Source organism: Corythoichthys intestinalis, chromosome 10 (assembly GCF_030265065.1).
Source record: "Corythoichthys intestinalis isolate RoL2023-P3 chromosome 10, ASM3026506v1, whole genome shotgun sequence".
Taxonomy (NCBI): Eukaryota; Metazoa; Chordata; class Actinopteri; order Syngnathiformes; family Syngnathidae; genus Corythoichthys; species Corythoichthys intestinalis.
This window is the reverse complement of record NC_080404.1, coordinates 27,940,171-27,954,248: the sequence shown is the minus strand read 5'-3', so window position 1 is coordinate 27,954,248 and position 14,078 is coordinate 27,940,171. Positions and strand designations below refer to the sequence as shown.

General features: G+C 38.6%; 1 protein-coding gene across 1 annotated transcript in view; it reads right to left on the bottom strand.

The window, feature by feature from the left end:
* Nucleotides 1–8,978: 8,978 nt before the first annotated feature.
* LOC130923052 (uncharacterized) overlaps nucleotides 8,979–14,078 on the bottom strand; it is a 35,567-nt gene continuing 30,467 nt past the window's right edge. Inside the window, exons 6-7 of the mRNA XM_057848456.1 lie at nucleotides 13,806–13,921; nucleotides 8,979–13,733 (exon numbers count right to left, since the gene is read on the bottom strand). Of these exons, the coding sequence (XP_057704439.1) occupies nucleotides 13,428–13,733; nucleotides 13,806–13,921 (422 nt within the window). The 3' untranslated portion in view covers nucleotides 8,979–13,427. The remainder of the gene's footprint in view (nucleotides 13,734–13,805; nucleotides 13,922–14,078) is intronic.

Here is a 14,078-nt window from a genome sequence, read left to right as displayed (position 1 = left end):
TGTGAGCAATTATAATTATATACATGTATTTTTTGAATTATCAAGAATTCTATTTTTCATAGTATAAGTAAATTGAAGAAAAAGTCCATTTTCTCTGTTTACGGGTCCTTTTATTCTCTTAACGAACAGGAGATGACGACACACAATTCAGGAACAAAATGAAACTTAAGATAAATACATATGTTAAGGAAAGAAAAATTAAAAGCTGGCTGGCCAGGACAAACGCCCCTGAGAGACCCACGCAGGTGCCCCCAAGTAGAATTGCCCCGAACCAAGGGTGTAACGGTACATGTATTTGTATTAACCGTTTCGGTACGGGGTGCTCAGTTCGGAACGGAGGCGTACCGAACGAGTTTCTGACGTAATGTAACCCTTACTTTTCGAGGCTGTGAGTTGATCGGGTTACAATTTCTTTGTGTAGATTATAGTTACTCCGTCTTCTCGACTATAATGAGGACCAAAACGATAGGACAGTATATAACCCAGAAACGTCAACGGTGCGACAACGTGGCCGCCGCGAGAACGCAGTGAAACGCAGGTGTTAAAGTCAATCAGCCAATGCACACCATTCGCAGTGCGGCCGCGTGTTAGAGGCGTCCCAGAGGCCGCTCAACGTGACGCATGTGAAAAGAACGGCAGAGTTTATTATTTGACGCGAGACGCGGCCCTCCTGCGTTAATACTACTAGCTAGGATCGGGCAGACCGGAAGTCACTTGTGTAAAAATACGGTGGATCCGGTCGATTTTCAAACTACTATGCAATCGTAACCCACTTTTTGAGTCCATCAGATCTCTTGAGTGGTAGATCGGGGCACAGTTGACTTGTCTTTGTCGATTTACTGCTGTCTTCTCTGCTATAATAATAACCAACACAGCCCCGTGTTCAATACAAAACGATCCTACCACAACAAAGCAAGTAGGAACTAATATTCACATAGGAACTAAAGTTCTACAACATAAAATATACACTATAAATAAATACTACATCACATTTGTAAAATATAAACACATAATAAAATGAATAATAGCCCATTTAAATAAAATAAATTGAAATGAGCTAAAACACCTGTAATTAAATAATAAGAATAATACAGAGATCCTGCTTACACAATGAAATTTATTAATTTCTGTGTGGCGCTTTAACTTGAGAAAATCCACCAATAAAGCTTTTGAAAACCATTCATAAGAAAAAAAATGATTCATTGAGGCATTTGATTTGTAAAATACATGTTAAAATCTTTGTCATTGGGATTGCTTTTCTCTTTAGCACAGGACTTATTTTTTCCTTCTTTCTTTCAGAAAGAAAGCTGAGCAATACGCGGGGTCTGAAAGGCAAATTGTTGTTGGATTATTATCTTTAAATACCCACTACTTTTTGAGCTGAATTCTAGCTTTGTATAGGCTAATGTTCCTTTTGTTGAAAGCACAAAAGTGTGTAATAAACGACTAGCACATTTATATTTTGCATTTTGTTTTCTTACTGTACCGAAAATGAACCGAACCGTGACCTCAAAACCGAGGTACGTACCGAACCGAGATTTTTGTGTACCGTTTAGTGTTGCACCGATACCATTTTTTGGCCCCGATGCCGATACCTGGCTGTGCAGTATCGGCCGATACCGATACCATACCGATACCACCCCGATTATATATATATATATATATATATATATTTTTTTTTTTCTTAATTTTTTTTTTTTCCCAAAGAGTTACATAATTGGATGTGAAATCATTGTTATCAAGGCTTTGTCAGGCTGTTGCTTACCTTTGCAAAATAGGAAAAAGTACACTAAACCCTAGTAGACAATAGTTGAATAAACCTTCCGCTCTCAAAGGCCAAAATAGTGCTAAATTTGTGAAATTAATAAAACATGTATAATACTAGCCCAACAGTAAGAAAGTAAAAATAAATTCATAATAATAAACTCTGAATGAACTGAATAAACTTTTTTAACCTCTCAAAGTCCAAACAGTGCAACTTTCATGAAATTATTGTCACATTCTGCTGCTGGTTAGATTGTGTTTTGTTGCTGGGCGTGGCACTTGAATCCAATGCAGGCTGATCAACGCAGTATTTGAGCACGGGTGATCTCAGAGAAGGCTGCCGAGATATTTGCCTTGCTGATCGCTATTTGACATCTGGCACAATAATCTCGCTACATTTGCTTGTTATGCCCCTGCATTGGGTTTTTCTGTTAGTGTGCTGCTCTCGTTTGTAACCGCTGCCTATCATCTTAGTTTGTCCGTCGACCTGCTGTCACAGACTCCTTTTGTTATTTCTACTGTCCCGCGATCGCGTGTTATTTTTTGTTTGCAATCATTAAACCCTTTTATGTATCCCCCGCTTGTTGTCTGCTTCGAGGTTCAACCTTGTTTCCGCATTTGCGGACGCTAACAATTATAAGTAATAATAATTGACCACAGCATCCCGTCTCTCCTTTTTTTCGGGAGGTGGGAGTCCCTTATTTCTATTTCTGAAAGGTGGCAACAATACTTTGGAAACACTTCCCAAATTACTGCGGCATTTCTTTCAGTAAAAGACAATAAAAGTAAAGTAGACGAAGTGAGCTGACCAGAGATTGTGGCTCCGGTCCAGCGGCCTTCTTCCTCTGGATAGCAGTCCTGCTCTTGCAGGCTCAAACTCGTTGTGTTCGTTCACGTTTCGTCTTCAAATGTTTTATCAAGTTCGAGGTATTGAAACTGGCCGATTTAACTCCACATCTCCAAACTTTCAGGCCGCAAATCTTGCATGCAGCCATTGATTTTAACCGACAGAATTTCTATTTGGAAATACTTCCCGACCGCCGCGGCGCCGCCATATTTCCTGGTTTGTTTTTCGTCCATATGAAAAAGCCCCCTTTTGATTGGTCAGGAGTGGCTATTGGCCCGCTCTCATTGGTCTGGAGCAGGCCAATAGCGATAGCTGCTTGGTGTTCACGTGTCATCACACAACACAGAGAGAGTGTAGTGAGCGCCAGGAGGAGAAAAAGGCTGTGGTCAAATGTTATGATAATGGACCGGTAAATGGTATCGGCGCCGTCTTTGTTGGTACTCGCCGATACCGATACCACCATTTCGGGCCGGATCGGCGCCCCCTGCCGATACTAGTATCGGTATCGGTGCATCTTTAGCACCGTTACACCCCTACCCCGAACCCTCGAGATCAAAACACTAGGAACACATCAGGAAAGGGAAAGAGAACAGAAACTCACTGCCCATATCTTTCAACAACCTTGAACAAAAGACGACTCCTTGTAAGGACAACAGTACTACGGTAGGTTAGATAGAATGTGCATTAAAGGCTTCATTTAATATTTTAATTCCTGAATTTAAAAAATGTAAAATATTTTATCAATCGCTCAAATGTACAATACGAATACTAATGAAAAATATATATGGCGGAAAACACAGACAAGACTGAAAAAGCAGTTTCTGCTCTTGCACTCCTCTTTAAACAAACTGCTGTATTTTAAGCCAAAACAACTGTTGTGTTTGATAGAACAATAGGTCTATATGCTGCCTTAGCAGATTCATGGCGCATGAAGCCCCCAAACTATTTTTAATTTGCCCGTTTTACCCTGAAAACCCCCGTTTACAGACGTCGCGCAACCGCTTTTGTTTCAACCCAGCCATAAAACCAAGGCAATTAATTATATTTATTATCCAAAATGTCTGGCATTTTTAGCTTAGAATCATTAATTGATGTCTAATATTTCGTTTTAAAAAAACGACTTTCAAAAATTATTCACTCGGAAATTTTAAACTTTTAAACAAATTATGTCACAATGAAAAAAATGGTGTCTGTAAAAAAAGTCACGGATATTTACCGCATAACTATCGCTTAATTGTATTTTTGTTGTTGTTTCTGTCGCATTTTTTCCCGATATGTTAGATGATAAATAATCGATCCAAGCAAAGAAAAATTTGAAAAAAAAAAAACGTTCAAATGGTTAATATATGAAAAAGAAAATCTCGACCACTCCTTGATGTCGTGTGATTTCTGCATCGCGAGCCTTGTTATATTACCCTGTTTAACCCATAAAATCCCCCCAAAACCCAGCTGTGGCCATTCACAGCTGTGTCTTGACACTCAGTGATACATGCTACATGGGGTTTTTGGATCGAAAAAAGGTCAGTACACGATAATATCTCGTTAAAGTCATGGCGTCTGTAATTCTGCTCTCGCGTGCTCTCACCTCCAGATAGGGTTTTGCTGTTTACATTTTTTTTTTTTATATACCCTCCTTCAAAATGTTTCTTTCCCCAGAAAATTGAGATTTTAAGCTTTCCAATGATGTATCACACGTGCATATCGGACAATTTTGAAAGTTTGCTAAATTTGTGGTCACCTGAGTGTTTTCCGCCATATAATAAATATTTTGAATGAACCTTTTTATTATGGTATGTAATTTCGAAAATTTACTAGTACACAAAGAAAATATTCCAAAATGATATATACTGTATTTAACATTTACACATTTTTCCTGACTAAATATCTTCCAAATATTTTGAAATAAACTTACTTCATTTTACATTCTAGAATGAGCACATTTACCAGAAATCCTGATTTGACATGCAAACAAATGCCAGGAAAGAGCGGTAAAGCCAGTTACTGGAAGCGTGCACGTCTTACTTCCACTCTGCAGACAAAATGCAAAGGGGAAGAAAAAGCTAACCGGCTGACATATACGTCAACTTGCGTGGCTTCACACTTTCGGTCAAATGTTTGCTTCCGTGGGGAAGATGTTAAATGTCAGCCATCACACTTCTTCAGCCACCAGCTCAACACGTGAAGACCAATTTACATAACGTGTCATCATCAGTGGCTTTCCTGGCATAGGCGGGTTTACCAGCCGTACGGGGTGGCGAGTTGCTAGGAGGCCCTAATGCACTGCCACTTAATGCAATGCACACGGTCAAGCAGTCCAGTGCCAGAGGTAACAAAGCAACCCCAAAACATCAGGGAACCTCCAGCATGTTGGACTGTGGTGACCATATTCTTTTCTTTGAAGGCTTCGTTTTTTGTTTTTTTTCCTGTAAACTCTATGTTGATGCCTTTTCCCAAAAATCTCTACTTTTGTCTCATCTGACCAGAGAACATTCTTCCAAAGTGTTTTTGGCTTTCTCAGGTAAGTTTTGGCAAACTCCAGCCTGGCTTTTTAATGTCTCTGGGTCAGAAGTGGGGTCTTCCTGAGTATCCTACCATAGAGTCCCTTTTCATTCAGACGCCGACAAATAGTACGGGTTGCCACTGTTGTACCCTCGGACTGCGGGACAGATTGAACTTGTTTGGATGTTAGTCGAGGTTCTTTATCCACCATCCGCACAATCTTTAGTTGAAATCTCTCGGCAATTTTTCTTTTCCGTCCACATCTAAGGAGGTTAGCCACAGTGCCATGGGCTTTACACTTATGGATGACACTGCACACGGTAGATGCAGGAACATTCCGGTCTTTGGAGATTGACTTGTAGCCTTGAGGTTGCCCTTGATTCCTCACAATTTTGCTTCTCAAGTACTCAAACAGTTCTTTGGTCTTCTTTATTTTCTCCATGCTCAATGTGGGACACACAAGATCACAGGACAGAGGTTGAGTCAACTTTAATCCATTTTAACTGGCTGCAAGTGTGATTTAGTTATTGCCACAACCTGGTATGTGCCACAGGTAAGTAACATGTGCTGTTAATTACACAAATTAGAGAAGCATCACATGATTTTTGAAAGGGTGCCAATACTTTTGTCTGGCCCATTTTTGGGGAGTTTTGTGTAAAATGGAAAAAAAAGAAATCATTACCATTCTCTTTTGTGTTTTTTTCGCTGCAAGCAAAATAAATGAAGATATTACTACCAAAGCGTTTGTAATTGCAATCATTTTTTGGGAGAAGTTGAGCAGTGTATATACCAGGGATGGGCAAACTATTCCACAAAGGGCCGCAGTGGGTGCGGGTTTTTGTTGCAACCTATTAAAAGGACACCTTTTCACCAATCTGAAGTGCAATCAGTCGATTGCAGTCGGGTGCTTCTCATTTCTGCTGAAACCACATTGGTTAAACTATCTGTGCTGGGTCAGTTGGAACAAAGACCAGGACCCACTGCGGCCTTCGAGGACCGGTTTGCCCACCCCTGGTATATACTGTAATTTTATATATATGGCGGAAAACACTCAAGTGACTTGAAGTTCTGCTCTGAGACCCCCAATTACGGCCAAATTTCAAAATTGTCCTACATGCATGTGTGATACATCATTGGAAAGCTTAAAATCTCAATTTTCTGAGGGAAGAAAAATTTTGAACTGTAGGGCATTTTAAAAAAATTTAAACAGCAAAACCCTATCTGGAGGTGAGAGTGCGCGAGAGCAGAATTACAGACGCCATGACTTTAACGAGATATTATCGCGTACTTACCTTGTTTTGATCTAAAAACTCCATGTCGCATATATCACCGAGTGTAAAGACACAGCTGTGAATGGCCACAGCTGGATTTTAGGAGGATTTTATGTGTGAAACATGGTAATATAGCAAGGGTCGCCATGCAGAAATCGCAGACATCAAGGGGTGGTCGAGATTTTCTTTTTCATATATTTACCCTTTTAAACATTTTTTTCCCCCCTTTTGTTTGATTATCATCTAACATACCGTAGAAAATGCAACAGTAACAAAAATTATATACAGTGCCCTCCATAATTATTGGCACCCCTGGTTAAGATGTGATTTTAGCTTCTAATTTTTTTTTTTAATTCAAATAATATGGGACCTTAATGGAAAAAAAGAGAAAAATCCAACCTTCAATACAAGTGCATTTATTCAGTGGGGGAAAAATCCCACATAAAGAAATAATTATTTGACATCAAATAATGTGTGTCACAATTATTAGCATCCCTGGTGTTAATACTTTGTACAACCCACCTTTTGCCAACAAAACAAGGTCTGGGGACTGAGATGGCCATGGGAGGAGCTTGATTTTGTGCCTGGTGAACCATTTCTGTGTAGATTTGGCCATATGTTTAGGGTCGTTGTCTTGCTGAAAGACCCAGCGACGACCCATCTTCAGCTTTCGGGCAACAGATTTTGATTTAAAATGTCCTGGTATTTCAAAGCATTCATGATGCCATGCACCCTAACAAGGTTCCCCGGGCCTTTGGAAGCGAAACAGCCCCACAGCATCACTGACCCACCCCCATACTTCATAGTGGGTATGAGGTGCTTTTCAGCATGCGCATATTTCGTGGCACGCCAGACCCAGGCCAAGCATCTGACCAAAGCACACGGTCCCAGGCTTCAACTGGGACCGTGTGCTTTGGTCAGATGAGACCAAGATTGAGCTTTTTGGCAACAAACACTCTAAGTGGGTCTGGCGTGCCACGAAAGATGCGCATGCTGAAAAGCACCTCATACCCACTATGAAGTATGGGGGTGGGTCAGTGATGCTGTGGAGCTGTTTCGCTTCCAAAGGCCCTGAGAACCTTGTTAGGGTGCATGGCATCATGAACCCTTTGAAATACCAGGACATTTTAATCAAAATCTGTTTGCCTCTGCCCGAAAGCTGAAGATGGGTCGTCACTGGGTCTTTCAGCAAGACAATGACCCTAAACATAGGGCCAAATCTACACAGAAATGGTTCACCAGACACAAAATCAAGCTCCTCCCATGGCCACCTCAGTCCCCAGGCCTTGTTTTGTTGGCAAAAGGGGGTTGTACAAAGTATTAACACCAGGGGTGCTAATAATTGTGACACACATAATTTGATGTCAAATAATTATTTATATGGGGTTTTTTTCCCCACTGAATGAATGCACTTGTATTGAAGGTTGGATTTTTCTTTTTTTCCATGAAGGTCCCATATTATTTGAATTTAAAATGATTATAGCTAAAAAGCACATCTTAACCAGGGGTGCCAATAATTATGGAGGGCACTGTTATTAAGCGATAGTTATGAGGTAGATATCCGTGACTTTTACAGACACCATTTTTTTCATTGTGAAGTAATTTGTTTAAAAGTTTAAAAAGTGAGTCAACAATCTGCATTAGACAAGGTGATGATGCTGGAACTTTGGTTTGGTGGTGTTCCTATGAGATTTACAAAGATGACTGCCTGAAAAAAAGATCAAAATTCCCTCAGTCCTTGATGATACGGGGCTGCATGTCAGGCAAAGGCACTGAGGAGATGTATGTGGTTAAATCTTCAAAATGCACAAGTTTACATTAAAATTTTTGACAGCTTTCTTATCCCTTCAATTAAAAATCTTTGTCATTTTCCAAGATGACAATGTGTAATGCCACTGTTAAAGCATTCCTTGGAGAAAGACTCATCCAGTCAATGTCATGGCCTGCAAATATTGCCCAGATCTCAACCCTATTTAGAACCTGTGGTGGAAATTGAAAAAAAATGGTCCACAGCAAGGCTCCGACCTGCAAGGATGATCTGGCAACTGCAATCGAAGAGAGTTGGCACCAAATTGATGAAGAATACTTATCAAGTCCATGCCTCAGAGACTGCAAGCTGTCATAAAAGCCAGAGGTGTTGCTACTAAATACGTACTAGAGATGTGTTTTGATTGTTATTTCTTTGTTTGTCATGATTCCATATATATTTCCCTGCACTTTCTCTGTAAAAGTAACATTTACTGACCACCACAATGTTTTGATTCATTTCTTATTCGTTTCTGAATTCTAAAGATTTGCACTTTTGAACTACCGTAATTCATTATTTTTTCGAGCTTTTTATCTGAGTTTGTTCTACATGATGAAATGTCGGAGTGCTTGTCCGAGAATAGTGATTCCATACTTTTTGCCAGGGGTTGTATATCGGCGCAGAAATTAGCAGATTTATTCTTTAGCGCAACAGATCTTGGGTCAGTCAAGCACACGTGTCCTTGGCGATTTCATAATTGTGATGTCTAAATTCACGATATTGATGTTAACATCAAATGAGAGGGGCTGGCAACATCTGTCAGAGTCAATGGCAGCCGTTATTATAGTCGTAATGGTTGAATATTGTCTTTATTCAGTCCATGAATCATACACAAGACAGGAAAAAACAGTAGCAAGCACAGATACTGCTGTAGATTCATCGACAACTTCAGTTTTGGCACATTAAAATTGAAAAAGCATAAGTATGTAACAATAAACAAAGCGCTTCACTTAGCCTGTCACAGAAGTGTAAAAACTATTCCCAGAACCCAAAATCCTCATCATTTAAACATTGACAAACTGACAATATTTAAAAATAATAATAATAATAATAATCCATTGATTCATGCCAATTTTGGACATCTCCCTTTGTTCCCCCAATCTGAAACAAAATTTTAGCTTAAGTGAAGTCAGTCCTCGGTGGCATTATCAAAGTGCAAGTGACATTCTTAACAGCAACAAGTATCAACCTTGACCATTTAAGCAAAAAGTTTTAGTGAAAGTCAAGTTAAAGTTAAATCAAAGAAAACGCAAGCGCAGAGTAGATTCCCCTTAGCAACTTCAGTGCTGTTGTGTTAAAAAACTTGTTCCTGACTGGCCAACAAAATCAAATAGGACGCAAAACACACACTGATTGGAGTTGGCGGGATGCTGCAGGTGGTGTTGTGTTCATGTCAAGGGTGTAGGTTTGCATAGGGACGGTAGGGACAAAACACTAGCAACTTTTCAGGATGCTCAAATTGTCCCCATCAACTTTTAAGCAACCTTATTTGCATTATATAATATGTTCAGTTATATAGGTCATTTAGATTGTCTTCCTATATGTTGTATCGATAGAATTGACTCTACCATTATTAAGTGAATTATTTTCAGACTTACATTTACCACCTTATCATTTGCTGAATGAGCCAGTCCATGTTTTTTCCCCTTAGACGCACGTTTGATTGGCTGATGATTTGCTTATGTGGTCTTGAAGCAGCCCAAAGGAGCTTTCATTTTTTGTTGAGTTTGGCTGTGCTTGTGGACAAAAGTAGTGTTTTTCCTAAAGGAAGGCTCCATTTTTATTTATTTTTGTTATTCCCTAACTAAAACGTTTTTTTTTTTTTTTTTTTGTTACATTTAATTTATTTAGAAAGAGAATTCTGAGTCGTATTAAGACAGATGTTAATTTTTTTACATTCCTGGATAGTGAAGAGATGATTCACAATTTTGTATTTCTTTGCATTTTAATACACAGCTATTGCAATCTAATTTTGCAAATAAAATCCAGACATTCATTCTGGAAGTTTTCAAAATGTTTCTTTAGTAGTTTTTGAAAACAAAGGTTTGAATCAAACCGTGTATCACCTGAACCTATACATATGCACTTCAAAAACCGATCTCCTTAAAACTGAAGAAACTTAAAATTCCCTTGTTTTCAGTGTAAATATACTAAAAATAATTGAAATTATCTGTCAGTGCTTCAAGTAAATTTTACTCAGATTTCTTGAAATAAGAAAAATACCTAGCTGAAAATAAGACTTCTTTTAAGCAAAAAGCTTCTATATTTACTTTAAAAAAAAAAAAAACTGTCAGAAATGTTCTTAATTCAAGCATAAATATTTTTCAAAACATTATTTGAAAGCATTTTTTTCTTGATTTGGTGAAAGATTTTTGGTCTTAAGAACAAATGGTAATATTTACTAAAAGTAATCGGAAGAATCTGACACATTAATCTGTTAACTAGCCTTTAAAACTCAAAACACAATGAAGAAAATTATTCGACTAGATTCACGAAAAATTATCAGATTAAGATGTTATCATGTAAATTTGCAGTGTGAAAGTTAGTATAAATCAATACAGATTTATTTTGCATTAATCATTTAGCCTATCAATTAATTAGGTTCTTATTGGTGAGAAATGTAGCCCTGACCGCCGTTTACACAGTGTGTTTGGTCTTATTTTAGCAAAAAGTATACATGCAGGTGGTGCTATTATATCAACTAGAGCTGGGAATCTTTGGGCACCTAACGATTCGATTACGATTCATATGCTCCGATTCGATTCTAAAACGATTATTGATGCACCCCCCTCCTTTTTTTTTTTTTTTAATTTTTTTTTTTTTTATGTTTTGTATATTAGTTCCAAAATTGTTCAAAAATACTCTCAGGCTAAACCAAACTACTATTTCAGTATCAAGTTAACATATAGCAGTAAACAAATATACAAAATTAACAGTAAATAAAAAAACTCCAGTCCCCATTCTGTATCAGCAGCTTTAAACTACATTCAATTAATTTAATGTTGTGAATCAACCGTTAAAGTTGTTAAAATTGCTCCCGTTAATCCATAATTTCCCTTTTGTCTACTTTCGACATGTGAAAGTTTTAAAACTATTTTAAAGATAGATTCAAGTCAATATTTTACCGATTTAGGAGTATTTTAGATAAAAAGTTAATTAGGTTTGCTTGGAAGGTTCGCTACAACAGCCTTGCAGGGAAGTGTACTGCTTTAAGATGGCGGCCGTTTACTACATCCGCATCTAGCTTTTTGTAGATGTGCTGGTAATGCTACCGCTACCGTAGTGCATCTAGTCCTATATAAATGATGTCTACCTTAACATTATGTGGATGACGTACTTCTGTAGCAGCTTTTCAGCAGCAGTCAGGTATGTTGTTGTGTTTTTTTATCTCGTGGCATGAGTTGAGCTAGAGTCGTGAGTTGAGCATTGGCATTTCCCGAGGGGCCGGGTAATGAGAAGCATGATGTTTAGCTACTCTCGCTCCGTTGCTCATTGACCGCGCGGCGCGCTGTGTGTTGTACTTCCGCTTTACTTGGCATATTTCAATAATCGGAATTTGGATGTTTGTGAATCGTTCTCAAATCTTCCACGGCCGAATCGCGAATAATCTAAGAATCGGAAATTTTGCACACCTCTAATATCAGCCCTACCAATATTGAGATCAAACCTACGCCCTTGGTTCATGTTAATGGTGTACTGAACAAAGTGCTGCTTCCACAATTGGAAAGGTTAACGATACATAATTACATGGGCAATGCTCATTTCAGAGCAAATTACAAAACAAAGTAAAAAAAGTATTAAAAATATATACATAATTACATTTATTCATCAAACTAATTTAAAAAAAAAAAAAAAAAAAAGTCATTATTGCGACTAACAGCAATAGATGTCCTTTTGAATCTTTACTACACTTTATCTTCTAGTGTTTAACTCTTACAGGCTGACGACCTGTCAAGTCGCCACTCGGGTTGTTGTTCTTGTGGACGCTAACTACAGTGGGGAGAACAAGTATTTGATACAGTGCCAATGGGAAAACCCATTGGCAATGTATGTAATCCTACTCCTCCGTCATTCATGAACAAATCGAAATTTGCAGCTGTTTAGCATCTATCAAACCTTGTAGCCGGATGTTTTTTTTTAAATTAATTACAGACTTATTGGTGCCTGCTTTGCCTCTAGGTTACGAGCTAGACAGCAGGCCCTCAACTGGCCTACTAACTCACAACTATACACAAATCCTATGTGCGCACAGCGCCTTTGGGTTACAAGTAAGCCAGAAGAGGGCATGCACGCAAAGTCTTCAGCCTGTAGTCTGCTTGTTAAAATTCGCTTGTTTTGCAATATAATTCAATGAAATAAATGTTTGACAACCAGGTTTTTTTGTTGTTGTTGTATTTTACATTATTCTAGTGCTGCAACGATTAATCGATTAACTCGAGCATTCGATTAGAAAAAAAATATTCGAATTAAATTTTGCTGCTTCGAGTATTCGTTTAATTAAAGTGGCGTTGTAATGGTTTGTTTTGAAAGTGTTTGCATTTAGTTGTATTGATTTGGTTGAATACACTGCCCTCTAGTCCGCCTCATTTCACATGGCTGAATCCAGCTGCTCCCTGTTAAGACCAACATAAGCTAAGTTTTTGTTTGCGCTAATGTTTTTTTTTAATTTAGTTTATAGGTATATTTAGCCATTTTTTTGTGGGCATAGGTGTTCGAACCATTTGTTAAGAGCATGGTAAAAAACAAAAACGCTAGCATTTTATAGTATTTAAGCTATCGGACTTTTACTATGTAAGTTAGCCAATTGTTCTTTTGTTGTACATAGATCCTCATTTATTTATTTTTTTATACCGTTTGAGGCTCAGCTCAGGTATTTTAATTTTTTATGTTCCTTTTCCGATTACTCGATTATTCGAACTATGTTGTTCTTCAATTAATTGACTACTAAAATCATCGATAGCTGCAGCCCTACATTATTCATTTGCAATTTTAACTGCTTAAATGTGTGTAAAATTGATTAGGTAGTCTTTAGAAATACTTGGTTTAGGAGTTTGAGAACTTAAAGAGAGCTTAGCGATACAGTGGAGCGCAAATCTTCACTTCGTGTCACCTTTCCAAGCTAATGCTGTCATAAGGGTTTCTATTGAGGGGATTCAAGCACTGTTGACCTTTTAATGTTTCTAATAGATATTGCGCTAAGGTGCTTATCTTCCAAAGACAGTTATGAAAAGTCAAACCGTCAACGGTAGCCTTCTGCATCCTCGTCAAGCGACAGCCTCGCCACAATGTTGCGTCTTTCGTAGGCGTGGTCATTTGAAATTTCCTCATCTTCCTCTATTTGCTCTCCGTCCAAATATGCCTGTTGATCTTCCTCTTCTATGTCATACGCATCATTCTCACTGGACGGTTCGGGTTCGCCGGACGGTTCGGGCTCGCCGGACGGTTCAGACTCGGACTCCGCTGTCACCAGCAGCGGGGTAGTTGATCTGGAAGCCCTCATAGGCTCTGGCTCCGGACTAGTCTCCTCTTTGATTCCGTCAAAGCGCTGCGAGGCGCACATGTAGAAATCAGAAAGACATCAAACGGACCCGATCATGTGCCGGCAAAAAGAACGCACCAGAGAGGCCGGCAGCTCGGACGAGGGTCTGGCCTTTTTCCAGCAGATCATAATGAGGACGGTGGAGATTGCAGCCACGAGCAGCAGTGACACCACCACAGGGATGACTATACTTTCTGCATAAAAATAAACCCAATTTTTTTAATCACATCACATGCTAACTAGAGATGTTCCAATCGTCCGATCACGTCTTTTCAAAGTATCGGAATCAGCAAAAAAATATGGGCCATGCCTTTTTTTAATATATATATCTTTTTTAATTAAATCGTTTTC